General features: G+C 40.3%; 1 protein-coding gene across 1 annotated transcript; it reads left to right on the top strand.

Moving 5' to 3' along the window:
• The first annotated feature begins 294 nt into the window (after positions 1-294).
• ppp3r1a (protein phosphatase 3, regulatory subunit B, alpha a) lies at positions 295-27,448 on the top strand. Its single transcript, XM_020639058.3, has 6 exons — positions 295-576; positions 10,885-10,924; positions 21,610-21,786; positions 22,858-22,917; positions 23,793-23,977; positions 25,177-27,448. The coding sequence occupies exons 1-6, from the start codon at positions 574-576 to the stop codon at positions 25,222-25,224; spliced, it is 513 nt and encodes a 170-aa protein (XP_020494714.1). The 5' UTR covers positions 295-573; the 3' UTR covers positions 25,225-27,448.
• Positions 27,449-27,544: the final 96 nt, after the last annotated feature.

Below are 27,544 nucleotides of genomic sequence, written 5' to 3'. Positions count from 1 at the left end.
AAAAAAAAAGTGTTAATGCCAAAGGGATTACATAAAATCAAGTCCTTTAACCAGAAGTTCAGGGTGCACAGTCCATTAAAAGGTCTGTGATGTGACTTTCTGTAGTACAACAATACCGCCACTAGGTAGAGCACAAAGTACAAACATGAGCAAGAGTTCAAATTATAAATAAACAAATCTAACCTACAGGTCCCGGATGTACAGTATGGCTGCACCTCCCCCGTCGCCTCTTTGCACCCTCCCCTCCGCCACCGCCTGCTTGTCAAACCGAGCCTCCTCCTCCTCCTCCGTGTAGCCTTCTGTCCCCTCCCAGTGAGTCTCCCTCCCTTTGCCACTGCAGAGAAAGCCTCGGTACAGCACCGTGAGAGGCGGAGAAGAGTGCCTGAAGCTTAGTGCAAAAGCCAGGACGAGACCTCACAGAGCAACACAACCATACTTTATTATTATTTTTTTTGTTGTTGTTGTTGTTGTTGCATTTCTCGCCACAGTTCGGGCGGCCTACCGACTCCCCCCACCCCCTGTTGATCCTCCTTTCCGTTTACTTCGCCTGGATTTCATCATCCGACCTGCAACATGGTAAGCAGCCACGGCTCCTTATTTCACCCCTGCGCCGACTCGTAAACACACCAGTGGTCAGGCCTGCGCTTTAATGTGTCTAATAACGTGGCTTTGGGGTCACTTTGTTTTTCCACGCTGAGCAGCTTTGCTTGGAGTTAATGTTCAGTCGACTGCGTAGAGCTGCGTAAAGAAGGAAACGCTTTTCTCACCCACTTTTGGCTCCTAGTTGCGCGCTCTGTGCAACACCTCGGGGCTGTCAAGTCGCCTGAAGCCTGTGGCCCAGATATTTCTTAACCATTCTCCGTACTCTTATTAGTAACGAGGCCTGTGAGAATTAGTTTTCATGACAAAAATACATTGCTTATTATTGGGGCTGGGCTTGGCGACTGAATGTGGCACATTTTACACACCAAGCAGCAGAAATGTATCGTCTGCTCTGGTTTTAGGCGCTTTGCTCTTGTAGTCTTCCTGCATGTATGTGTGTGTAGCTCGCATGTCACTGTGTTTATAGTTTCAACATCATTTCATTGGAGCTCATGAGCTTTAATCAATAGTCCGAGGCGACATTTGAGTCTATTTCCAGCAAGAAGCTGCCAAAGCAGGTCACAGGATTTGCTCGTGATGTCCTAATTCATTTGTCAGTCGACTTTATAACTACTAACTTTTTTCACGTGAGGATGAGTTGCTTAATAACTGTAAAGCATCTATGTATAGTGACAAATAGAGGAGTTAACCTGAGCACCAGGCAGCAGCGTCCAGGCCTGGATCCATACTCAACTTGAAGGAGGTTTAAAAAAAAAAGAAGAAAAAAAAGTGTCATGTTGACAGTATGGGCGTAGCTGGAAGTTGTGGGTATTACACACAGGAGCTCCTTGTCCTTCCCCACACTGTCCTCTTAATCCCTCAGCACATCAATTTTCTGATCTGTCATTGACGTCCGGCATGTAGAAAGGCTGCAGCTATGTGTTTACTAGCAGCCCCCTGTTTAAAATCTGAAGAGGGTAGATGGTAGTTTATTTTATGGGTAATGTTGTTGTCCAGACCAGATTTCAAAGACCCTTATTTTGTAACAGCGTTTTGAGATAAATCATACTTCCTTAATCACCTCTTGGGTTTTTTTTTTATTATAGATTTCGCTTGTGTATACCTCCTATTTATGATCAGATGCAAATGTCTAGAAATTTGCACAAGCCAGTAAAAATCCCAAAATGATGCGCGCAAATTCGTGCTAGAATAGTAACTCTGAAATGCGGTCGTTTGCATCGCTGTAAATATTGAAAGATTTGTGAAAGGAATGTCAAAGCTTTTTTTTAGAAACATTACATGTTCACTTCATCTGTCTAATGGTCGGCTTTATAGCACAACATTTGTTTTATTTGGCCTACGACATGGATAGATATGGAGTATCAGTTTATATCATTTCCATTATGCTGATATGACAACATTTTTACAGAATGTATGCACAATAGGAAAATGATGTTGTTGAGCTCAGAGTATAGTAAACTCAGACAAGACGATGACATGTCAGGCTTTGCTTACATGCTGTCAACATGAGGAGACTGACTAGTAAGTGAAAAATATTTAGAGGGGGTGGTGCTTTCATGGGAAATCACAGTTTTGTTAAGTCATATGGACATAAGCTTAACCAAACTTAAAATGTCCTGAACATGATTTTCACCTCCTTTTTTTCCATACCTTTTTTATTTGTCATTTTTAGAGATAGGACAGTGGAGTCAGAAATCCAGGAGATAGAGAGTGGGGAAAGACATGCAGGGACGGAAAGTTGCTTCAGCATGTAGTGGAATGATCTGATGGTAAAGGGACCATATGCTGCTTAGCAATCAAGCGCCACCCACATAAAGTTCGAGCTAGAGCTAATGTAAAAGAGATAAAAGCCACGGCGAACCACCAGCAGAAGTGATGATCAACACTCAGTGATCCACGCTGTAATTCCAACCAGCCCACTCAATCTGGATGTTTTTTCTACTCACCGGCTGTCACACACCGCTGCAGATCTTGGCTTACACTGGAGCCAGCAGTCAGTCGCAGACACCAGGCCGAGCTCTAGTCAGTTTTTGTCATTAAAAATCTATTTGTCTGATGTGTCAGCATCAGTGAACAGAAGCAAAAGTTTCACACTCAAACTGCAAGTTAAGAGCAGCTTGCATCAGTAATTCCTGGTCGCAACAGGAAACTATAGGGGATGCATGAGAGACTTCAACTGTAAAAAGATGTTGAAAAATTCAAAGTGGGTCGACATGTAATAGATTGTAGCCACTCACATTGATTTAAAAGGAGATGGTGTTAGTTTAGTACTCTTTGTACATATTTGGTGAGGTACCGGTATTTATGATAAAACATTATTCTGACTTCTTTTTGGCCGATTCAAATCTCCCAAAATAGGTTATTAAGCTAATTCTGCCTCCTCTACATTCAGGAAACAAATGAGCAGCAGATAAATAACCGTAGACTATTTCTCACAATATCAGAAGTAGCAATTAACCCTGCAGAGTCAAATGGATATTGGCAATATGATATAACGTTTCTAACTATTGTCAGGATGATATGAGACGTGTTGTATAATGTACAGTTCGTAACTACATAGTGTGCTGGGCTAGTTTTGTGGCTAGACTTGTAGTCGCCCCCAAATTCATTGCTTTCAGGTTTTCTATTGCAGTGTGCACATTGTGCACTTTCACATATTCACACAGTCCTGACAGTTAAATGATGATTCATTTGCAGGACTAGTTTAATTGGATTAAAGCATATAAGGCATCACATACTAACGGCCAGAATTAGATAATTCAGCTGCATCAGTGCGAAGGTAGAAGGGTTTTTTTTATTATTTAGGCTGGTGTTTCAAGTCACTTACAGCTTCATGCAACCTGTTGCACTAATCCACATATTGTTATGTAGTTGTGTTGTTGTTTTCATTCCTGTAGAAATATTGAAAAAGGAAGTCAGTTAGAATCAGTTAGATATTTAATCAAGATTTCCTCCCCCCGTAAAAAACAAGTTTATCGGTTTTTCTTATATCCACATTTTTTTTTTTTTATATAATGAAGCTTGATGTGTTTTTCATTTTAAAGTTGAATGACTTGAGATACAAAATCTTTGGTCTTTTTCAACCACTTCAGGCTTTATGAGCAGCTTGACTTAAATTCTAGTCTAGGAGATCCCGGAGAGCTTTTGTAAAGATTTTGTGCCATTAAGTGTTTGTTAAAATATGATAATCTATTAAAATATATTTCCAATTCACTGGTACTTCAGCTGAATGCATAGTTGTGTGGCAGTGAGGTAATTTCCCAGACAGAGAACAAATCTGTTATTCAAATTTGTGGTTAAAAGTGAGATCAGAATTATTTTCATACCCAACACTTCCTAAACATTACAGCCGTATGACCCCTAAGTAAATGCATAAGAAGATTAGACCTTGTTAGTTTACATAGCATTATGGAGCGTCAGATACCCTTTATAGGTAAGCCAAAGTCAGGGATAAAAATGGCTGAGAGGATTAGCTCAGGCAGAGTTCTTTCAGGCAGCTAAGATTTTGGTAATTATTTTCATATTTGCACTTGACTCCTTAATCTATCTTAGATCTTTGAGACACACATATCCAAACAGAAGTTCACACATAGACAGATAAGAGCAGGTATGCACACATACACCCAGCCAGGCAATATTACAGCAGGATAATGACATGTAAAAGATGATGCTTTGAGGGGAAAAAAATGAGTACTGGTAACTGTGCACAGTGAAGGATGACAGTAATGTAATAGCTGCTACACATATACTGCATGGCCTCTCATCTGTGTAGTAATGTGATGGGTTTGTAGTGATATTGTGTCACCTATGCCCTGGCTAATGTTTAGGCTGAAAAATAGAGGACTGAATTCTATTTAAAGAGCACATTGAAAGCACAGCTGAGCTTTGCACTCTGTTGTGACTGGAGGGTTTAGTATCTTTATCATAAAGCTTGGCTGTATGGCAGGCAGACACATCTGTGCGGAGGAGGGGTCCGTTGAGATCCCTGAACCCTACATCGAGCAAGCACGGAGAAAAATGCACATTGCATAGTTTCACCTTCAAAATAATGTATCAAACACATGGATTTGGAAATGTAACTTAAACACGCTAGACTTACAGGCTTTGGCTTACTGATTCCACACGTTATTATTCCATCCCTGCTCACACAAAATCACTGCTCTTTGCTCATCATCTGACCATGTTCATTGTTGCAAACAGTCATTTTTCTTCCTCACAATTCTTCGGAGCCCACACATCAATTTGCACATTTGAATCTGCAGTCATTTATTCTAAGTAATACATTTACTTTAAAATTAAAGGGAAAACGTTCACATTAGAGAAGCTGGAAGATGAAAATATTCAGTATATGTCAGCAATAATGACTCAAATAAGTAAGAAGAAGTAATTGTGCACTACTGCACAATTACTTCTTCTTACTTATTCTATACTGTAGCTTTAGAGGTTTTCTGTAATCATTGCAGAGCCTAATTGTTGCCAAAATTGTCCACTTGATGACGTTTGATCAGAAACTCCTGCTGCTGTGATATTAGTCATAAACTGAATGACCAGGTAGAAGCATTTTGAACAATTTATTCCGATCTTACTGACTTTCAAAAGTATGAATAGGCTCAGAGCGGGCAGCGGAATGAATTTTATTGACTGATGAAGCCTATAATATGTTTAATATTTTTAAGTTTGACAAGATTTGTGCAAGAGAGTTTTTGGGATACAAACCAGCATGCCTACATTAAATCCATAGTCAACAGCATTCATTATAAACATCTTCGACTGTCTGTTGTGTTTAGCAGGATTTGTAGAGGTATCAAAGATTTCTTCAAAAAGCCCAGTGCTGTAAATGAACCTGGGCTTGTTGCCATTGACGGAGAGACATTTTGTTGTGTTACATTTAGTACATACTTAGTATAGTGAAAATAGAGTCTGAGATACTATCCATTGTGAGGCCAGAACACACACATACAAACCTAGAACTAATGTTTGTCCTTATAACTAAATCTCCAAAGGGTATACAGTCAGTCCTTGTTCCATTACACCATGCTTGTGCTAAAGCTGTGATATTATTATGTTTTTAAGGATTTATACAAGTCATTGATCTAGTCCTAACATGTCCCAGGTTGCACCGACCGCTCTCACAGGACAGCAGTATCAACGTTATGTTCAGTTTGTCGAGTGCCTCAAGTTTCGATTTCTTTTCTCCTTCAGTTGTAGCAACAGCAGGACATTTCCAAATCCTCGTTTTTTTTTTTTTTTAACATGAAGTGTGTCAAAGTGCCATGGCCTGACTGTAATATAAGCAGGCTCTGTATCAAAAGGTGGCTTTTTACGATCAGCACATTTAGATAGGGAAGTGAATGGGTAGCACTTGCTGCTTCCTAATTCCCGGGCTGTGCCCTTGGCTAAATGACTGCAGCGTCCAGGTGTACTATGTGTAACTCTGTGAGAGGGGTGTCGCTGAGAAAGAGCATTTGGTCTCAGCAAGCATGCCCAGTGTGTACGAAGGTTATAGATGAGAAGTCTCTGGTTTCTACAGAGAGTATTTTAATGGTGTTAAAAGGATTACGGTGGATCCCCTATCATGGACTTTTGAACTAATGAACTTTTAGATGTCTGGTTTATGTCTGTAGAGTCATGAAAACTTAGGTTAGCTCACAAAATATTATCGTACTGAATGTTCACCTTATACCTCCAGTTGATAGTAGAAGAATCATGTAGTAGCATCCACATCTTCATTTGCTGTTCTTTGATTTTTGCTTACGTTACAGTGTCTACAGGATAGCCCTCTACACAGCCATGTGCTCTGTACTACAGTGCCTCATGTTGTGACTGGGTTCTGCTGGTCTATTATTAGCCAGGTTTTTGGGTCGGCCATAGAGTGGCTGCTGAACCAGGGACAGTGCCAGACTTGTCATTATGCAAAACATGTTTTGTGTGCTAAGGCCTAATTGATTCTGAATGAAACATGCATGATTGATGAGCCAACACAAGCCTCTCTCCTCCCTCTCTCTCTCTCTCTCTCTCAATCACATATCGCTCTCTGGCTGTGACTGTGTTCTCCTCTATTTCTATATTTCTCTAATCATCTCATCTGACAAGCTCCCTTAGCTTCTCTATGTAACCGCATGGGCAGCTATGTGAAGTGGTTTTCTATAGAAGACATGAGTTACTTTTGACCCTACATTAGTGACCAGTGACCTAAAGCAGGCCTTAGTTAGTAAACCTGTAATCCTCAACACCAAATCTGCTTTGCTGTAAGTCTCTTTACCTTCAAGGACCCTTCAGCAACTTAACACCAGCGGAGGTCTGTGAACTGACAATGTGCATTTCCCACACTCATTCATCAAACCTTTCTTTATTTACCTTTTGTTAGACTAAAAGAACTTCATCAAACTATCAGAGATGTGTCTCCCCGGCATCCTATCTATTTGTTTGGTCAATGTTTTTTTTTTTTTTTTTTTTTTTGTCAAATGGGTTTTGTTAATGAAAAGTAAAAAAAAAAAGCCCTGTGCTGTCCCTTCAAATGATCTCAGGGTGACCACTCTGAAGTAGCACCTTTTAGTCTAACAATAGCTTACTTCAGTCTTTGAGGCACACTGACATGTTTGGCCACTTGTGACATGTTTCGTCAGATCGACCAGCTTTTTATCCTGCTGCAGTGTCAGAGCATTGGTCTGACAGCTGGATTCAAAGGCAACAACTGGCATTTCGAAGCATTTCTTTGGTGAAATTAATGAACTCTCTCTTGTGTACGACAAATTATTGGTCTGTTTGTTTTGCCTTTAGAAAAAAACTTGAATTCAAAAATGCCTAGCTCTTTTTGACACACAGACATAGAAAAGACTATTTTATGTCATGTGTGAGAATATTAAATTCATTCTCTCCATTTCTAGATGTGTAACATGTTATGGCAGCTGGTTTCAAGGTGCAGCGTCGTATCAATATACACACAATTTCTGCAGGACTTAAGAGAGATTAAAGCACGACTGATGTGTGTGGTGAAAAGTGCCGACTATAGAACATCTGTGTTTGTGATGATTCAATTATTACAACTATTGCTTCATTTACAAAAAAGGCCCAATGGACCGTAAATAAAAAGAGTAAAAGGCGGCAATTGATTGATAATTGATAATGTTTTTGTGAAACCTGATTTGGGGAAACTAATATACAAGTGTCAACAACCAAGTAGCACTGGTAACCTTCTCTTGAACATGAGGACACAAACAAAGCAACTTTCCCAAACAGGGGTCAATATAATATTGCACTCTTTTTCATCCTCTAAGCCTTACAGGCCATTGGGACACCAGACCTCTGCATGGTGGAGTAGTTGTGCACTACGCACTCAAGTGAACCGTCCCCACTGTTAACCTGTTGCGTCATAGAGGAAAACAATGTTTATTTCATCCCTTCGATCACTCCTCGGCTGCAGGAAGCTGCTCTCCTGATAGGGTGTCAAATGCTAAGTCGCTCTCCTGGCTAATCCTGTGTCACCTCTTTCTCCTCGCTGCTCTTAAAATACCCCAACTTCTCTGATGTAAGTCTGCTGTTGTGCCGCAGCACAGCGACAAGCCAGTGAATGACTTAACTGAAACTATACTGTTCACTGTGTAAACTATGTGTGTGTAACTGTCATATTACATCGCTTAGATTTTTCTGGAGCTGTAGCGTTTGTTTTTTCTTAAGCAAGGCAGGAAAGTTTTCCTCATGCTGATGAACAAGCTAGATTATGTTTAATTTATGAGGGAGGGTCCATTTTTAAACACGCATGTTCAGAGCGGTCTTAGTGCTTCTATTTTGTACAAGCAAGAACAAAGGCTTTGATTTCAAAGAAAAACATTTGAAAAAAAAATTGTTTCATGCACTTTTCTTATTCAGACTTTATCATCTTATTCGGCATTAAACTATTTACTTCTGTGTTTCACGTTACAATATCAAAACTTTGCTTCAAATGAAGGCAACAAAAATGGCCAGGCAGAATTTCTTTTTATTTTATTTTTAATTGCTGCACATTATTTCTGCATCCTTGACACTGTACATCTTCGAATGTGGTTACTGGTTACATAGCTGGGATTCAGATTGCATATTTTCAAAGTACAGTGACAGATTGGTATTCCTAGATGGAGCTACAGAACATTTCCGGTCAATTGCAAACAGGCCTGGGGCATCTCACCCACTCTGCAGGATTCCCACCCCGTCATAGCGTCGTCCCCACCCCTCTTCAACAGGGACTCCACCCCGGCTGGCTCCGATGGGAGCGCTCAGCTTCACTCTGCCAGCAATCAGACTCAGGCTCAGTGAACACTGCAGTGCAGGATGGGATGGGATGGGATGGGATGGGATGGGATGCGGATGTGACTGTTGAACATGAGCCAATACCACACAGACACACACACATGCACTACCCATGCACACACACACACACACACACACACACACACACACACACACACACACACACACACACACACACACACACACACACACACACACACACACACACACACACACACACAAATACAACCACCCCATATTGTGTCTCAGGATGGAATTGCTGATTTAAAGAGCCTTGACGTTTGTTTTGCACGCCTGCATACAAAAATGTTTACCTGAACTCAGTAAATATTAGCGTAGGATTTATCATGAAATATACAAGTTCTAAAATACATGAAAATCCTACAGTTGAACAAAGTGATGAGTCTTTTCAGCATCTCTGTTCATTTAATTTTCCACAAAATTAACTGTTGAAATTCTAAAAACAAGTTAATGTTCTAATCAACTTCTTATATTCAAATTTGTGTTTTTTCATGTCCTGGATATAAGCCACATATTTTTTAAGGCTTTTTATTGTTATTTCCTGGGGGAAAATGTGTTCCAAATATCATATGACATTCACAATACACATTTTAATTACAACTCTTTATAATTGTTATGTGACATATCAACTCTCAACTCTCTCAGTTTTTTAAAGTATTAATAAAGATAATCTAAGCGTGATTTATTGCCATGTGTTGTATGGAGCTACAGTACTTCAAGGACACACTTTTTCACAGGCTATCTGAGGAATTCACATTCTCTAGACATTTCAGATGTTCTAGCTTGAAAATCAAAAGAAGCCAAATGTTAAAAGCTTCACTCACAATTTCAAAAAGTCTTAGCATGACTCGGCATAGGTGTTATGTATCTGCAATAAAAAAGACTTTAACATCCTCACACATGAATACCACACCAGCAGAAGACCATGACTTCATGCTGGAATGTACCGTACAACCTTCCATATCCAAAGCACTGAACACAAGTTACAGTTTAAGATTGTTATTGAACACGATAGATTCTGGATCTAGAGTGTAAGGCATTGATCTGTTTATTGGTTGGCAGGAAGTCACATCTTCATGTTTTAAGTTTTATACCAACAGCCTGTTTTTACAAACACTTTTTTACGGATGACTTGAGGCGCCATTGTTGATCTGACAAACCAGTAAACAGCTGTGAATGCTGAAGAAAATAGTCAACTGCAGCAATTTATAGTCACATCGAGGAATGTGTACTTAAAAAAACTGCATTAGAACCATTAGAACCAACTCAATGTTTCCCAGATTTTTTTACTTGTAAAAGATGAGTTCTTTATTCGGGTTTCCCCTACCACTTATTAAGAGGGGTGAACAATGTCTCTCCTCTGCTCATGTGTACCTGCTGAGTGCAAGTTTTTCATTTTTGACACAAAGCCTTTATGGTTTGTCTCACATGCAGTGCCAGGATATGAATTTTGGATGGGGCATTTACCTGAAGAAGTTCAGGGCTCTCTACATTACTTTTTTAAAGGCGCTGTCTGTTGATTAGCTTGTCTCAACAGAAACAGTTTGTTTGTGGCTTTAGGACAATTTGAAACAAACAAACCAGGCATGAATATTCAGCAGTACCTCCTGCCTTTTCTACTTTGGAAGATTTGTGTCAGTCTCAATTGGAAATGCTTTTGAGTCCCTGTCCATTCACTTGTTGCCACCTCTGTCCCATCAACAGAACCCTCTGTGATGGTGCTGACCAAAGTAACATGAAGTGCCTGCAAGCATGTTAGTTTGAAGAGGCGAATTCTGACTTTTTTTTTGGAGGTGCCCAACTGGGCCCTTGGTTGCGTGAAATTTGTGTGCGTACATCTTGTTTCCAAGCACAATTAACTACTTATAAGCTCCAGATATGTTGCACATCATTTGACCTTGTTCCTTCTATACGAGTGTGGTGTTTACAGTCAGAACATAAACTGACATCTTTATTTCTCTCTTTATTTTTCAGGGAAATGAAGCCAGTTTCCCCCTGGAGATGTGCTCACATTGTAAGTATTTTAAATCTTACCCTGCTTCATCTTCACAGGTCTCAAAGAACAAGCATCACATTACATGTATGTGTCTGGTATATTTCACGTTTTGTTCAGTTTATACAGCCATTACCAACATGGCATTTGATGTCAGAAATTTCCTTTTTCTCTATCTGTGGTCTGTCTGTCTGAGTGTCTGTCTGTCTGTCTGTCTGTCTGTCTGTCTGTCATACAATTACAGGCCTAGAAGCTGCCATTTTCTGTCTCTCTCTTTATTTTGTGGTTATTTTTTAAGTTTTTGTTTTATTTTCATGTTTAAGTCATTTGTTTCTAGAATCGTGAATGTTTCATCTTGAAATCAAACTCTTCTCATGTTCATGGTCATGTTTACAGAATACTGTATCTGCCCTGTAGACATCTTTGTGCTCTCATGAGGAGGAGAGATGACTCGCATTTCTTTTTTGTCTACCTCATTCATCCACATAATATATCGGCCCTGTTTTTTAAAAAAATCCTCAGAGATAAAATGTTTCCTCTTTATTCGCTGTAGTGAAAATGCTAAGATTTAACACAGCAAGGTTGTGAAGAACCAGGCTAGAATGATTTCACTGCTGCTTATGCTTGATGAGCACTGGTACAGGGAAGGGTCCCTCTGTATTGTAGGTGTCCTTAAGGGTGTCAACCTTAGCAAAGTAGATCGACCCAGACAGTAAGTCATACTAGTGACTAAGCGTGCAAAGCATCCACTTCAATGTTCAATTTCAAAATATATATATAATAGCTGTGGCTTGTCTGTACTTAGATTACAATACTGTTACATAAAGGGGGACAGGACCTTGGTCTGCCAGGGATTCCTCCCCCTGGATTATGCCACCCAGATGAGGGGAGGGGGTTTTGGATGCTTTAGGACCCTGAGCTGAACTCATAAAGGACCCCTGCTGTCAGTCTGGACAGTCTCTCACGTCTCTCCCTCACTTTCTCTGTGGCTCTGCTTCTTATTCACCACTGTCTTGTCTATCTGTCTGTCATTGGCTCCTTTCTTGTACCATTCCTCTTCCCCTATTTATATTATTTCAGGGTGCTATATGAACATGAAACACATGGCAGACATGTAAGAAACATAGAATAACTGAATTAAAAATTATAAATACAAAAAGTCTCCTCCAATATGAAAAACGTATAATTCCCATAATATGCAGACACATAGTATGTGAGCAAACAATATCATATATGAGAGGACATTTAGATTATCTTCCTTACATTGGATGAAACAAGACATTTAAATGTTGGAAACTGTTTTTACTGCACTTACCTCCATCAAACCTTCTAGTTTAGCCCTCCTCTTTTTGCTTGATATTCTTTCTTTGACTTTAACCTCTCTCTCTTGAACTCTCTTTGGCCTCCTCTCTCTGTCTGCCTCACCCTTGGCTGACAGCAGCTGTTCAGCTCATCAAGTTTTTGGACAGGCAGGCTCAGCATTAGCTGAGAGGAAATTAGCCTTAGCCTGCTGGTCAGATAGATTCACCCTGCTGCAACTCAACCTTTCTGCCCTGAATGAGACAAAACTAACACAGCCTAACACCGAATCACTTTTACCTGCCACTAGAGAATCCTGCACGCTGTTTGTTGACGTCTGGAAGACACAGGGGGTAGATAGTCCACAAGAAACACCTCAGGTCATAATTCTATGATGGAGGATGCAAAGCCTGTATCATCTTGTTAATGCAGCATCTCATCCTGGTTGCTTAGCTGAGCTCAGAGCAGCCAAAGTGAATGGCCTACTTGTGGAAATGTGGATAATTCAAACAAGAATCACACAGACAATCCATGTACACTTTTCTGAAGTGCACGCACATTCCCACTCTCATTACGCCACTTTCTTCAACCCAAAGATGCAAATGCAACCACCTGAACACATCGTCACACTCACGCACAGAAATGCAGCCCTGAGCCTGAAGCCATCACAGGCCTGTCTGCAGACGCCCAAAATAAACGGCTGGCGGCTTGCTGGAGTTCCTTGTTGCTATGGGGTTTCCCTGAGGGCAGCAGCCAGGGCCTCTCTTGGTGGTTTAAGTTGGGGGTTTTCTCATGACAGTACTGCTATAAATACACAAATTCAGAGCGCTGCCCTGCCTTGTCCCCAGCTCAGTCCATGTGGGTGAGGTTTACATTATCAGAGCAGCCGGAGCAGAGATCAGAGTAATGCACCAAGTGCTGGAGGAGTGCATACAATGTTCCAATGCATGGCCTTCTTTTATCGGTGGGACAGACAGGATAAGACTAGGGGACTGAGAAAGAGACAGAATGCATGTGTTTGCATTCCCCTTTATGTAACTATTTTTTGTCCTGGTTCTCTGCTGCGGGGTAATATTAGTTTTTGGGAATTTTCTTTCTAACATGAGAGGTATTGACTTCCTCCTCTCTCCTGCTGCCAATAAACCTGTCTACACTTCCGTCTGTGTGTGAGACATGCAGTGTTGTGCAATTCACGCGATTGAAATGAATCAGTTCATGTTCATCGTTAACGATTTTAAATATTGACCCAAGTGAAAAAAGGTGAGCTATAGTTCACGTTCATTTATCCGTATTTGTTTTAAATTCACCGAGATTGTTACACTCTTATACTCCCATTCCTTCTTGTAGTCACTCACAAGTTTTACCCAAAGCACATCAAATATATACTTTTATTTTTTTATTCACGTTATTAACCCCTCAGGTGAATTTTTTGTTTACACTCTTATTATTGGGAGAAATTCTACTGGCACTGATAGGCCTGATGTAACCTATGGTCATGCATTATTGGAGAGATGTGAGGTTGAGGGAGCTGCACACACAAGGCCCCTCTGAGCTTTTGGGGGCTCCGTGCCTTGCTTAAGGGCACCTCGGCAAGTGAACTGGCACTCCTCCAGCAACCAGAGCTATTTCCATACTCTGGTCCATACCGGGACTTGAAAGAAACCCTCTGGTTCACAACCCAAGTCTCTACAGGCTGAGCTGCTGGTTTTATTAGTATCATAAAGAGCCGCTCTATAGCAATAGGAAAGGTGGAAAAGGCGTGTGCTCCAGGGTCAATTTGAACGGCCATTAAAATATGCATATTAATAACTCTTCACTTCAGAGGCTTTTAGCCATACAGAGGTGGTTTCAGTTTTTTTTTTTACAGGGAGTTGGGAGAAAAATATTTTTTTGAATGAGTAACAGCATACATACTTACTCTGTTACTATGACAACGCAGCTTCTGCTAAATTATACATTTATGCAGCTCGACTTTCAGGTCAAAGCCCGGCACGGCTCATTTCTGTGTCTACCTGATGAAATCAGAACAAAAAAAATAACTGGCTGTTCTGTTTGAATACCAACACTATTTGGGAACGTGCTTATTTTATAACTATGACTTTCTAAATGTGTAGAAAGTGTAGAGAACAACTCCTAAAGTCATGAAACAAACATCAATATCGGCCCTGATTTTTCCATTTGCTGTATCTCTACATGTGCTTTCTGTTAAACTTAGAAAAACAAGAAATTGAAAAGATTAACTATAGACTGGAGGCTATCTTAACATGAAAACACACAACACTGCACTTCTGAGCTCCAGATCTGAACCAGAATTGATCACATAGAAGCTACAGCATGTTTTTTTTTTTAACTCTCTAGAGAACTATTAAATGTTCTAAATGTACTGATAGTGATGTTTTCTCTTGCTGAACATCACTTCTTTGTACAAACATCAATGATGGAACACACATTTGTTTTAATCATCTTGCATATGTCTGTAGCACACTCTTATCCTCTGATGTGTTGCCTAGACAACACTCCACCCTCACAGGCTCAGTACATCTCCATTATGCTAACTGGCACAGTGTCATGTGTCTAACGCATGTAATTACTGAGCTGCCATGTAACCTTCTCATGTTTACCCACCCTCACACCTTATCATGCGTGGTTTGGTGAGCTATGAACAGCACACTCTCTGGCTATAATTATCAGCAAAATGTCAACTGAGTTTCTCTCTGTATGTCACTACCACTCCCCTGCGTATCTCAGTTCTGGTTCGCCGTGTTAATGCAGTCACATGTCTTCATTAATGTGCAACACTGAGCGTGCTTAGTAGACACATTCAATGATGATATTTTTTGGGAACAGTGTGTTTTTATAATTATAAAGCCAGTGGCACTTAGCAGATGTTGTGCTGTTTTAAATGGATAGCTTGAGTGAGTTGGCTGTTTCCTGAGGTACCAGTAAAGTTCAACGTTTTGGGAAACATTTATCATGCCCAAAAATGTTTTAATGTTTTTTTATTACAAACCCACTAGTATAGATACATTAAATAATGTAGCTATACTTCTGCTTATTAATAAGAATCCAAAGAGTCTCATTATTCCACGAGCTCCACTTCTGTCCTGGTCACATGCTGTATTGAACTTTCATTTCTATTTGGCTCGTGGTCTCGCAGTGCCAGACTTATCGCCATACTGTGCTGTAACCCTGCTGTAACAGTCTGAACCTCTCAGAATTATGAAAAAAAATGGTCTGACTTGGTTGTATCTCTTTAAGTCAATAATGCTCATGTGTGGCTCATGTGTGGCGATCAATCTGAGGGTGCAGCATGCAAGCAATGCATTCTACACATGGGCAGGCTCTGGCTTTGAAACCGCTAACTTCTTGCAAAGGAATACTAAAAATGCAATTGTGCAACACCTCTAGAATATATGGTTACATGACAAATGCCTGCCTAAAGAAGACGTTTTGGATATATGCCAATCTGGTAGATCCAAATCTTCATCTAAACTATTAAAATCATTTAGCAACATATTTAGTTTAGTGGTTTGTTGAGAACAAGAATGGTAGCCTGGGCATCTCTGCAGCACTAAAGCGCTTCATTGCAATGTTGTTTTTGTCACATATTTTAACAAATACCTAAAAGAACACTGTACAAACTCCAGATTTACATTTTGGCCTATTTTGAAAATATTGTGATTTATTGAACATGTAGCCTTACAGTATAATTTGAATGGTAAGCACACAAACATATGCTGGCTCATAACAAAAAGCAAGTGGAACACAAACACAGGAGATCATGTAACGGAGGAGGAGCTGTTGACCAGTGGCCAGAATGAAGACCATCTGGCTATCGTTCCAGTATTTTTTTTTATGATAATGAATGCTTGTGTGTGTAGATACATAGAGTGAGTCTCCTGTGTGATGACATACATATGCATGTGTTTTCATGTTTCCACCTCTTGAACCATTGTTTCAATATTCCTGCTTCTTCTTTGCTGTGTGTGTGTGTGTGCGTGCGCGCGTGTGTGTCTGTTAGTGTGGGTAACTTTGGGGGGGCTAACGGTTTCCAGTTGCCTAGTAACACAGTTGTGTGTGTGTGTGTGTGTGTGTGTGTGTGTGTGTGTGTGTGTGTGTGTGTGTGTGTGTGTGTGTGTGTGTGTGTGTGTGTGTGTGTGTGTGTGTGTGTGTGTGTGTGTGTGTGTGTGTGTGTGTGTGTGTGTGTGTGTGTGTGTGTGTGTGTGTGATTCTCTGTGGTTGAGTACATGAGATTATCATTATCATCTCACAGTTACACTGGGTCTCCCTCAGAGCGTCTCATTAGCATAGCGGTGTGAAGAGACTCTGACTGTGTAGTTCTCTTACAAAACGCTTTCCTTTGGATATTGCATAAAATGAAACAATTGTATTGCATATAACTGTATTTTTATATTTAGCAAAATGGGACTATAGGATTAACAGTGCTTTATCACATCTAGATGGAATACCTGCAGCTCTTCTCTGCCTTCATCTATATTCTAACTAGCACCAGGGGACAGAGGTGTGCATTTGAGTGTCAGTTTGCAGCATCGCCCACTTCTTTGCAGCTGTCTGTGCTGCCAAAGGCTCAAACATAAAGGCCATGGCCCAACGCTGAGGTTAAAATCACATTGGTCTTCTCCTCCTCTGCAAGACTTGTGATCAGCATAAACAGGTTCCATTTAGCAGAGCTGTCATAGAAAATCCTTCGTTTTAATATATGTGCTTTTAAATGTAGAAACAAAAGATGTATGCAGAAACACGGCAAACTGAGTTGCAACAATCTACTGTAATGTTCCATGCGCTCTCGCTCACCTTTTTGCATCAGTCATTTATTAAAGAAAAGAGACTAATAAAAAGAGGGAGAGTACTCATCTCTTCCTGGCTCTCATATTTGTGACTTAACACTTTTCCAACAAGCACAGCCATGTCAGTGATCACAGCTGTCCTGTATTACAGCAACACTTTTGTTCCTCCTAATTTGATGATGTTCCCCCGCTTGTAAACACACCATCCTAGCTCCTGGCTTCTTTGTCGGACACTTTCTTTGGTAACTGTCATCGCACTGCATTTTGAGATCTTGGCTGTGGTGGAAGGATTATGGCAGTTGGTTCTTGTAAAGCTGTTAGGAAATGAAGCTTATTTTATCACTTGATTAGTCAGGAGTTTTTACACGAGAGCTTTTAAATAATGGAAGATATATCAGATAATATCACAAGTCCACTGGGTGTTTTCTAACCATTCACTTTGACTATTACAGATTTTACAGAAAAAAAGGCTTTATGAGATAATAAAAGATGAACTTAATGAATCCAAAGGAAGTGCTTTTAGGTTTGATAAGTCAGCAGTTATGGCAGGCTAATCCCCACGACCTCCACGATACATTACAGATTCAATACACCTTGATTTTGGAAAATGACCATGTCCCTACACAGAATTAACCACAACAGCTGTTCTTTATTGCAGAGAATAACTATAAAGTCGTAGTTTTAAGGACCCTAAAAACTAGGGGTAAAGTATATTGATTAAAAAATAATATCGCAATTTTTGGGGGGGATTTTGCCGATAACAATAATTGAAGATATTTTGCTCCCCTCAAAAAATGTGTGTAAAAAATGTGTTAGTAAAAGTCTTGTACTGTACTAGCTTGCTATAAACAACTTATTGTACTATATTATAAACCTCAAGTGTGAAACAAAATGAAGCTAAACTGTGAGTGAGTAAGTTTAAAAGATTTCCATGAACACCTGCTGTTTGAGGACAGTTTAATTCTAAGAGCCATACAGGATGATAAGTGTTGTTGATTTTTCCATCCTATAATATATTGTGGGTATGTTGTAAGTGCTTTTTAATTAAGTACCAGTGGTTGAAAAGGGAGCGTTACTTTCAGAGTTGTTCTTTGTCATCAGTTTTTGCACCCACTTTCAGAATGTTAGATGTGTGTATGTTCTCAACGAAGTTTTGTCAGGAACCCTAAATCACAAATACCCCATGAAGACGTATCTGTCTGCAGCACAGGCTACATTGATTTAAGAGTTTGGATTTTAAGGAGGGCCCACTATGCACTTAAATCTGTAGCATTGATGCCTCTCACACATTCGTAACAGGTCTGAGCCCAGCTGGTGCTGTGTGCTGTGAACAGGAAACAGGCAGCTGCTGATAAGGAAGCGTTTTGTGTCAGAGAGCAGCCGGGTGCTTGGCTCTGATATATCTTACCTAGTGGACACAGAAACCCTGTAGCGTTTATCAGATTTTGTGCAGGGTGTTTGTTTGTTCAGATTCATGATGTATCAGGAGATGTCAGGAACCTAAAAACAGACTTGTAAACCAGCCGACCAATCTACCCTACCTACCTCTGATGCACGGGGATAAAACTGCCTATTAAGCAAAAAAAAGCTGAGCCCCTTTTGCATCACAAATTCAATGAACCAGGTGCAGTGTTGCACAAAGCCACAAGTGGCTGATGTTAATGCTGAACATGATTACGAGAATAATCCATCAAGGAACAGCTGAACATGACGAAGAATTATACTTCAAGTTTAAATTATCGCTCAAAGCATCACTGTACTGCAGTAAGAAGAAGAAATTGGATTTTCCTTTTAACGTCTTGATTTAAGTTAAGTTCCTGTGAGTCCTCCTTCTGTATAAAATATTTATGCACTCACTTATTTTATTTTTTTTACTTTTTATGAATCAATCTTTTATTTACAATTAAATTGTTTTCTTTAATGCAAAAAAAAAAAAAAAAATCCATTACAAGGTTAAAGTAAGAAAGTACTTCTTTTTGATCCATTAGATGTCGCCCCTTGAGCACCAGCATGAAACCAAAACAAACTGCTGTTTGGCGACTCCTCCGCTATTCTGAAGCCTCCGCTCTCCACCAGCGGCACACCTCCAACTCCCCTCCACTCGCATTTGCACGAAGGAGTTCTGAGTAGACTGTATTATTCTTCTTTTCTCTAATCCTTGACTGAAACAACTTTATACGCTAGGCCATTTAAACATGATTAAACACGGCCTGCTGGTAGAATGACTCAGCCAGACATTTACATAAGATATGCTTGATAGATGCTTAGACCCTCCACAATGCAACAACAGTCATTAAAACACCTCCTCCTTGTGACTGATCGATAACTAAGCTGACCGTGTCATCTCATTATCATTACACAAGACCACCGTGGAGTTTTATGGGACCTCAGTTGATGTTTTCCTGAGTACTTAATATGTAAATATAACAACAACAACAAAAAATATCGATAATAACCTAGTAATTATTATCAATGCCTGTTCTCCTATTCTACACCTCTATTGTTGGAACTACAGGTTACCAAGTTCAAAACGTGAAGCTCAAACTTTTACTACATGTTACATTGTAACTGTTCAATCAGTTCACTTGATGAACTAATTTTAAAGATTAAAGAGACATTCTGATCTTTACTATTGATTTCTTAATTGTGGCCATCTCAAATATCTGCTTGTGTGGATTAGCTCGGCCAGACTTTCTCTTTCTCAATCAGCGTTCCTTACTTTCTACTTGCATCCAACTTTTCTCCTCAACAACAACCACTCTGATTAGTCACTGAACTGAAGCAGCACTGTGCGTCTGAAAGTGTGCAACCCGAAACACAACCCACGCCCACATGTCTCTCATTCTATGAACATCATATTGTAAGAGAAAGAAGAATAGTTGAGAGGGGCCTGTCAGCAGAGACAGGAGAACTGTGTCGTCCGCGTACTTCACCAGGTGACAGTTTGGCTGTGTGGTTCTGCAGTCATCGGTGTAGAGGATGAAGAGCAGAGGTGAGCGCACACAGCCCTGAGGGGGAGCCAGTTGAGGTGTGTTGGAGAAGGTGTTGTTGACCAGAACTCTCTTGTGATCTGTTGGTCAGAAGGTCCAATATCCACAGGATAAGCTGGTCGTTCAGATGGAAGCAAGCTGAAAGTTTGTCAGCCAGGATGTGAGGCTGCAGGGTGTTGAATGCAGAGGAGAAGTCTGCAAACAGGAGTCTGGCTGAGGTGTTGGGGTGCTCCAGGTGTTTGTGAACAGTGTCTATTATGAATGTTTTTGCATCATCGACACCTCTGCCTGCGCGATGAGCAAATTGTAGCGGGTCCATCTGGGAGTCGGTTTCTCTGATGATGTGTTGTTTTATGATCCCCTCCATGGCCTTCATCACCAGAGACGTGAGGGCCACAGGCCTGAGGTCATTCAGTGATTTGGCGGGGCTTAGAGTGTAGAGTGTTTCCACAGCTGGGGGACTGTTACTGCTGTCCGTAGAGCTCTGAAACAGGGTCTGAAACACGCCCCCTAGCTGCTCGCCACAGTGCCTCAGGATGCGGCCACTGATGTTGTCTGGACCAGGTGAGCTGCTCTCCCTTGTCCTCCTGAGGGCTCTCACCACGTCCTCTCTGCTGAAGGTGAGTGCAGAGTCACTGGGCTTGAGCATGGACACTGTTTCTTCCAGCTGTGTGGTGTTGTCCTTATCTATTCCCAGTGCTTACTTCAGCCTGCCATCCTCACAGAGGTCAGTCAACCTGACCTGAACTGGAATGACCTGAAATCTAAGTCTCATAAATCTGTGAGCTTCATATTCAGATTAATAGATAGCCCTGTGTCATTAAGGACCCCAGATTAAGGCAGAGCAAAGTGGTAGTGTGTGGTTGGCCCGTGTTATCAGGTGACCATGCGTGAATGAGCTTATATAGTATTTAACAACTGGCTCTGTTGTTGCTCCTGGATTACTCCCTGCTATTGTTCAGGACAGTGTGCAGGGGAGACACAGGGCTGTTTGTGATGGCAGGGGAACGAAAGGTCCGGAACCGGTCTGATAAAAAAACATTTGACAACAAAAACTGTAAGTTTATAGAAAAAGATTATTCCTCTGTTGCTTCTCCTCGGCTTCAAGTTATTCACTTTTCATTCTTCTTAGGGCTTAGGTTAACCGCTGTTGTCTTGAGACAGCTTCAGGGGTTAGCTTCATGTAACGTCTAAACTCTTCTTCTTGAAGCTTTGTAGTTGTTGACCCAATTAAGGTGTGTCTGGAACAATATGGTGACTGTACGTCTGCAGCTAAAGCAGTTAGCTCCGTTCTGTCTGTGCAGCCAAAAGGGGTTTTCCTTGGCCGAGTACTAAGTGGTAGACACCGACATATATGGCTACTGTTCATGGAGGTATTAGTCAAGAACAGTCAGTTAGCGCTTGTGATTCTCAATCCATGTTGAGTGAATATTGCTGCCGGGAAAGAAAAAACACACTTTATATCCTCCTTCCATTCTACAGCTGGTACATCTCCAAACCTAATTATTAGTTTTCTTCCACTTTTGATGATCCAGGAGATGCATTACAACTAAATTATTTATCTCTCTCTCTCTCTCTCTCTTTTCTTTTTTCTTTTGTCTTTGTCCAGTCGATGCTGATGAGATTAAGAGGCTAGGGAAGAGGTTTAAGAAACTCGACCTAGATAACTCCGGCTCTCTCAGCGTGGAGGAGTTCATGTCGCTGCCGGAGCTTCAACAGAACCCGCTGGTGCAGAGGGTCATCGACATATTTGATACAGACGGGAACGGGGAAGTAGACTTTAAAGGTAAGTAACAAACTCTGCTGGAGTTGTATGAAGAAAGGTTTGCACTAAACAGCTTTTATTCTGGTCTAATTGATTCTGTGAGCTGCTTAAACATAACCGAGCACTGCTGACTGGTTTGATATTCATCTGAGATGACTGCTTCCATAAATGTTGATCACAGCTCTGTCGTATCTCTGAGGGGCTTACGCTCAAGTTTTCCTAGCATGACTTTTGTAAAGTGAATGTCCCTCTTGTCTGTTGTGTAGCTACTAAAAGAAGGCCTTGCTTTTGAATAAATGGTTCTATTTGCTTAAAAAGAGTCTTCTAGTGTTGGCAAATTTCCATTGATTTTTCTGGAGATTGCAGACACGAGTAGAGTAGAGCTTTGTTATTTGATGTTACATTGACTGTGATCGAAGCAAATCCCTCTGATCTCTCACATTTATTCGCTTAGATTTGATGCATCTCCTGATGTTTGTTTGAACTCTAACAGGTTTCCTATTAGAAAAAAAACTCAATATATTGCATTGCTTACAGTATTGCAATAAATCACAATGTATCCAATAGTGTCCCCTGTATTCTGACACCTTTTGAATGGTTGGACCGGCCTTTTTTTTTTTTTGTTAATGCTAATGTTACTTCTCTAACAATGTCTCCTATGCCGTTCTCATACGCTCTGCACGGGCTCCTGCTCGTTTTCTTACTTTGATAATCTAAGACAGCGTTTGCCGATTTGTTTAGCAGTAAATCTGATTTCAAACTTTTGTAAAGCTGCTCTCTGAACCGAGTGTGACAGAGAAGTATATGATAATGGAACACAAGTGGGAAAAGTCTCCAGTGTTAGACACAATCATCTAAGACGTTTAACTAAAATACATGATTCCAAATAATACGATTCCAATATCAAGCTACTAGATAAGATCGTTCCATAGCAGTGAGTAAACAAGCTGGGAAAGTTTGGGAAAAGCGTTGTAATACACTAACATATTAATGCACTAACATGTTTATCACAATTTTAACATCAGCAATACTGAAGTGGAGAACATGCTGAAGCCTAATGAAACTTGGTTTGTTTTCGTCCTCCTCTCCCAGAGTTCATCGAGGGAGTCTCACAGTTCAGCGTCAAGGGTGACAAGGAACAGAAGCTTCGATGTGAGTGACTTCATTATAACCACGCTGCTGTTTGAGTCACCTCGCCATACCGCTACAACAAAACAAACTCTCCTGGGCAACAAAGTGTAAATGATGATCAGGAGCTGGTAGAGCTGAAGAACATCTATGATACTAAACATGTTTATTCTGTTAACGTTTGGAATACTTTTTTTTACATTTTCTTCTTCATTTAATCATTTCCACATTAAACCTTTTCTTTTATTCAGAACATGGTCAAGGTTTTATAATTCACTATCTATTCCAATCTTGATTATGTTTGCATGCCGTAGACACAGTCGTCTTTATTGTACCTGTAACTTGTTCAAAACAGGTTTTTGAGAAGTTGTAGGAAGAAGGAACAATTCATTTTTGTTCTCACCTCACGGCACTGACTTCCTGTAGTCTTTCTTGTGGACTTAAATGTTGTGGTGTTTGTATTTAAAGTCACAAATGGCCTCAACCTCTCCTACAAAAGCAACCTCAAACTCACAGCCCTCTGCTGAACTAGAGCTGCACCCTCTGTTCACATATCCTGTACACCATCTTTTTCTCATAACTTTGCAATGCCTCATATTTCTTACCTTCTACAGTACTACAGCTGCTGTCTTAACATGTGCTTTATGAATAATGAAATCTCTGCCCACCTTTGTTCTTCAATGCTGCTCTCTTTTAAGAATCAAGTAATCAATCAAATCCTGACTTTGAGAAAGCGACTTTATGTTCACAAGACTTTCAAACGTCACTGTGAGCCTGATGAGTAACCCTCAGAGCTGAACTTATCAAACAGTTATTCATTTGCTGCTGCAACGTTACTGACCGTCTCTTCTGCTCCTGCTTCTCCCTTTTCTCATGCCACATCCTGCCTCACCACACAGTCGCTTTCAGGATCTATGACATGGACAAAGATGGCTACATCTCCAACGGCGAGCTCTTCCAGGTGCTGAAGATGATGGTAGGCAACAACCTGAAGGACACGCAGCTCCAGCAGATCGTGGACAAGACCATAATCAATGCAGACAAGGACGGAGACGGCAGGATATCGTTCGAAGAGTTCTGTGCAGTAAGTCCAAACCCTCCTGGGTTGTTATGGGGGCGGTGACATTTCAGCCGATTCAGCATGTTATGGTTAAGGCAAATGTCAAAAGGGCAAAAGAAGTTTGAAAACAGCCTCTTTTTTTTTGTTAGACAGAGGAGCTTTTATTGTGGGTTTTTATTTTCATCCTTCCTGTTAAGAGACACAAAACCTTTAATAACCACGGAGAGATTTCTGGTGTAGAGTTCTCCTTATTTGACTCCCAGGACTTTCATTTTCATTTATTTACTTAATACGCAGAACACTCACGTTTTCTTTACAAGGTTCAAAGTAATACTCTTTAGAGATCAACAAGAATGACTATAAAAGTTAGAAAAATAAAACATTCATGCGTGGAATAAGAGGCTGATTCTTTGCACATCTCATTAAGAGGAGAAATTAGTTCGGCCTTGAGCTATTTTTAAAATCATTTAATTATTTCACATTTACTCTCTAAAGCAGCTCTGTGTTGTCTTTTTTGAAGCCTGCTGACTGACTTATTGAGAATCTGTGACTCTGTTCTATTGATTTGAAGAGCATGTTCATTTCTAAAGTGAAAGGCAGCTGCTCTCCCTCTGACAGACACAAGGCCCACATTTGACGGCTGTATCTCTGGAGCCTTGAACTAAAAAGGCTCTCGTCCTTGTTGGAGTGCATTACCAGGATGTTGCAGGGACATATCAGATCGCGGTTTTAATAAAGTGCTGCTGCGATTTCAGTAAGGCTTACGTTAGTCCTGTTCTTAGCAGTACAAACTGCATCAATCATGACTGTAAAGAATAACACATTGATTATAAAAACAGAAGTTTGTAGTAGTAAATGGAGAGTTGTTAACACTGCACTGTGGAAGCCAGATTTCACTAGAATAACACCACGTTTTGGTGTCAAAATCACATATGTTAAAAAGTGAGAAATACTCAGCCTGTGAAAAGAGAAACATTGTGATGTCTACTCTCTCTAAGAGTCTCTAATGCGGGTAAAATGATCCTGGTGATGTGCTGGTGAGGGTTTTTGTCCATCCATGATAACTTCACCAAAAACTGAAGCAGCTTATTGAGGTTCTGCTTTCATAAATAATATAGTGTTATATTTCACACCTGTACTTTTTAGCCAATCATCCTAACTTTAACCATCACAATCACTTCCTGTAACAGAACTTGATTGGTCTTTTCTTCTTCCTCCTTCAGGTGGTCGGAGGTCTCGATATACACAAAAAGATGGTGGTGGATGTGTGAACACTCCTCCGCTTGCTGTCTCCCCCCCCTCCCCTCCCCTCCCCTCCCCCCCCTCCTTCCTCGACACTTGCTTTCTCCACCATCTCTGAAGATCTGCTGAAGACGTCCGGCAAAATGCTCTCTGTGTAACTCAATGGAAGTATTCTCTCTCTCTCTTTCTGTGAAGCCACTTTTCTTTTAAAAACAAAAAACAAAACAAAAAAAACACGGGCCTTGCGAAGCCACAACTTTGAAGTGTTGTTGAACTGTAAATCCTCTCAATAACCTGGTCGTAGCACTTTAAGAGACTGAAGGACATCTATTTGTCATTCGCAAGAGCATCTCAGATTGTGGATGAGGGGGGAGAACGGTTTGGGGGAAGGGGGGGCACAGTGAAGAGCCTGGTTGGCGTTTTCACATTTCATCCTTTTTTTTTTTTTTTGGTAATTGTTATTTTTGATATTTATTTTTTGTTCTTGTCTTTTATAAAGAAGAAAAAAAAACAAGTATATCTTGTCTGCTGAAGTGTATAGTATTTGAACACTTGACTTCCAGTACAACTAGAAAGTAGGGTATGAAGTGCCAACCAGAACATATCCAGAAACCAGTCTGAGTTATTACCTTTATCACCGCTGTCATTCATGCCATGCTAACTGGCTGCTGACGTTTCTAACTGCAAACTAAATTTCAGATTTTTTTTTTTTTTTTTTTTTTACATTGTGTCGTTTTAGCTTCCATACAAGATGTTTGATTACACCAGCGAAGCTTTGGTCACTCGTTCAAAAGAACTACGTCTTTTTTTGTGATGAAGTTGCTAGCTTTATTCATACTTAAGAATGTGTTTATATTGTTTGAGATAATCCTCGTTTTTTCCTGTCCTGAAAATCTAGGTGGATAATTAAATGCCAAGAAAATGTCTTTCCAAAATAATCTGTGGCTGCAAACTGATACATGGTTTACTCTTGATGAAGCGTGTGTCATTTCAGTGTGCATCCATAAGACAATCTGCAGTTCAAAGAAAAAGCTCTGCACTCACACTGACCAATGAAAGATGGTGAATTCATTGCAAGGCTTTTGTTTCGTCTTCAAAACAGGGGCTGGATGGACTTGGCTAAGAAGTGAGAGTAATAGTCTGAGAGTGAATAATGGTGAGATTATACACCATTTGTGCTAGCTTAGAGCTATTTAAGAGACTTATCTGCAGGCAGCGTGTTTTTTTTTTAAACCAATATGTGTATATTAGGTAATCAATGTGTGCTCATCATCTTTTACAGCAAGAGAAGGCTTCGCCTCTGCTTCACATGATGAGCCCCTTCTGAATACTTACCTTTCTCAGTACAGAGCAGGACGGGTCAGAGTTTTCTTGAACGCAACACAACACTCCAAAACATTGGCATGATCAGTGTGCAAAGAAAAATGGAGTGTAAATTGTAGTTTATTTTAAGTGTACATTTCAAAAAGTTGGCTTCTCCCTCTCACACCAACAGGGAGAAAATTGACATAAATTGAACCAATTTTTAATATCCAAGGGGGAATTGCTTGGTATTATAAAACAGGAAAAAGCTTTTTGGTTTCGCTTTGGAGGCCGACTGCTGGTTTGAACAGAAGTTATCAGTCAGATGTGACTCTGGAGCGCTCCGTGGTCCCTTGATCCCAAAGCTCTGCACGGCTCGGGCCTCCCTGTGCTTGCATGACATGGAAATCTATATTTTTGTGTTGTGCACGTAGATCAATCTTTTGAAATAATCCTCTTGTTTACACATGGATGGTGATGTGAATATATTTAAGAATCTAATGGTATACAATATGGATGTTGCCAAACTTAAATAAATGTACACATATTAAGAGAGGTAATCCAATTGAACTGAACTACATGTAACTTTTTTGTATTTTACCTGGGTCAGCCAGATGCTTCTACTCCAGTAACAGTTGCATATCTGATCCCGTCTCAAACTGCCACACACTGTACTCAGCTTAAAGGGGAAAAAATGGACGTTTGTTTTTTTTCTTTTGTATATAAGTATTTGTTAAATGCAGTTCTGGCTCTCTGTTCTCTGTGTAGTTCAGACCGCGCTTTAGTTTGGTAAGTGCTTCTTTTCTCTGAGGGACTTGGGTTCTTTTTAGTTAGTGTGGGGATATCTGAAAGATTTTATTTGGTTTTTCTTTTTCTGCATGCTGCATCTTATGCTGTGGGACTGTTGGAAACTTGATACTGTATGAAAATTAAATAAAACTTTGAATAACATTTTTGTATGGAACTTTTTTTAAACAGTAGTTCCCTCTGGAGGTTATTGACAGGAACATTGTCATGTGTACATTTTCATTAGTTCCTGTTAAATGA

Source organism: Labrus bergylta, chromosome 10 (genome assembly GCF_963930695.1).
Source record: "Labrus bergylta chromosome 10, fLabBer1.1, whole genome shotgun sequence".
Lineage (NCBI taxonomy): Eukaryota > Metazoa > Chordata > Actinopteri > Labriformes > Labridae > Labrus > Labrus bergylta.
Note: the sequence above shows the minus strand (reverse complement) of the source record. Positions and strands in the feature narration are given on the sequence as shown.

Coding starts and splice junctions, on each gene's coding strand:
- ppp3r1a (XM_020639058.3), top strand. Junction 21,787..22,857: donor CGGGGAAGTAGACTTTAAAG/GTAAGTAACAAA, acceptor CTCCTCTCCCAG/AGTTCATCGAGGGAGTCTCA. Junction 22,918..23,792: donor CAAGGAACAGAAGCTTCGAT/GTGAGTGACTTC, acceptor CTCACCACACAG/TCGCTTTCAGGATCTATGAC.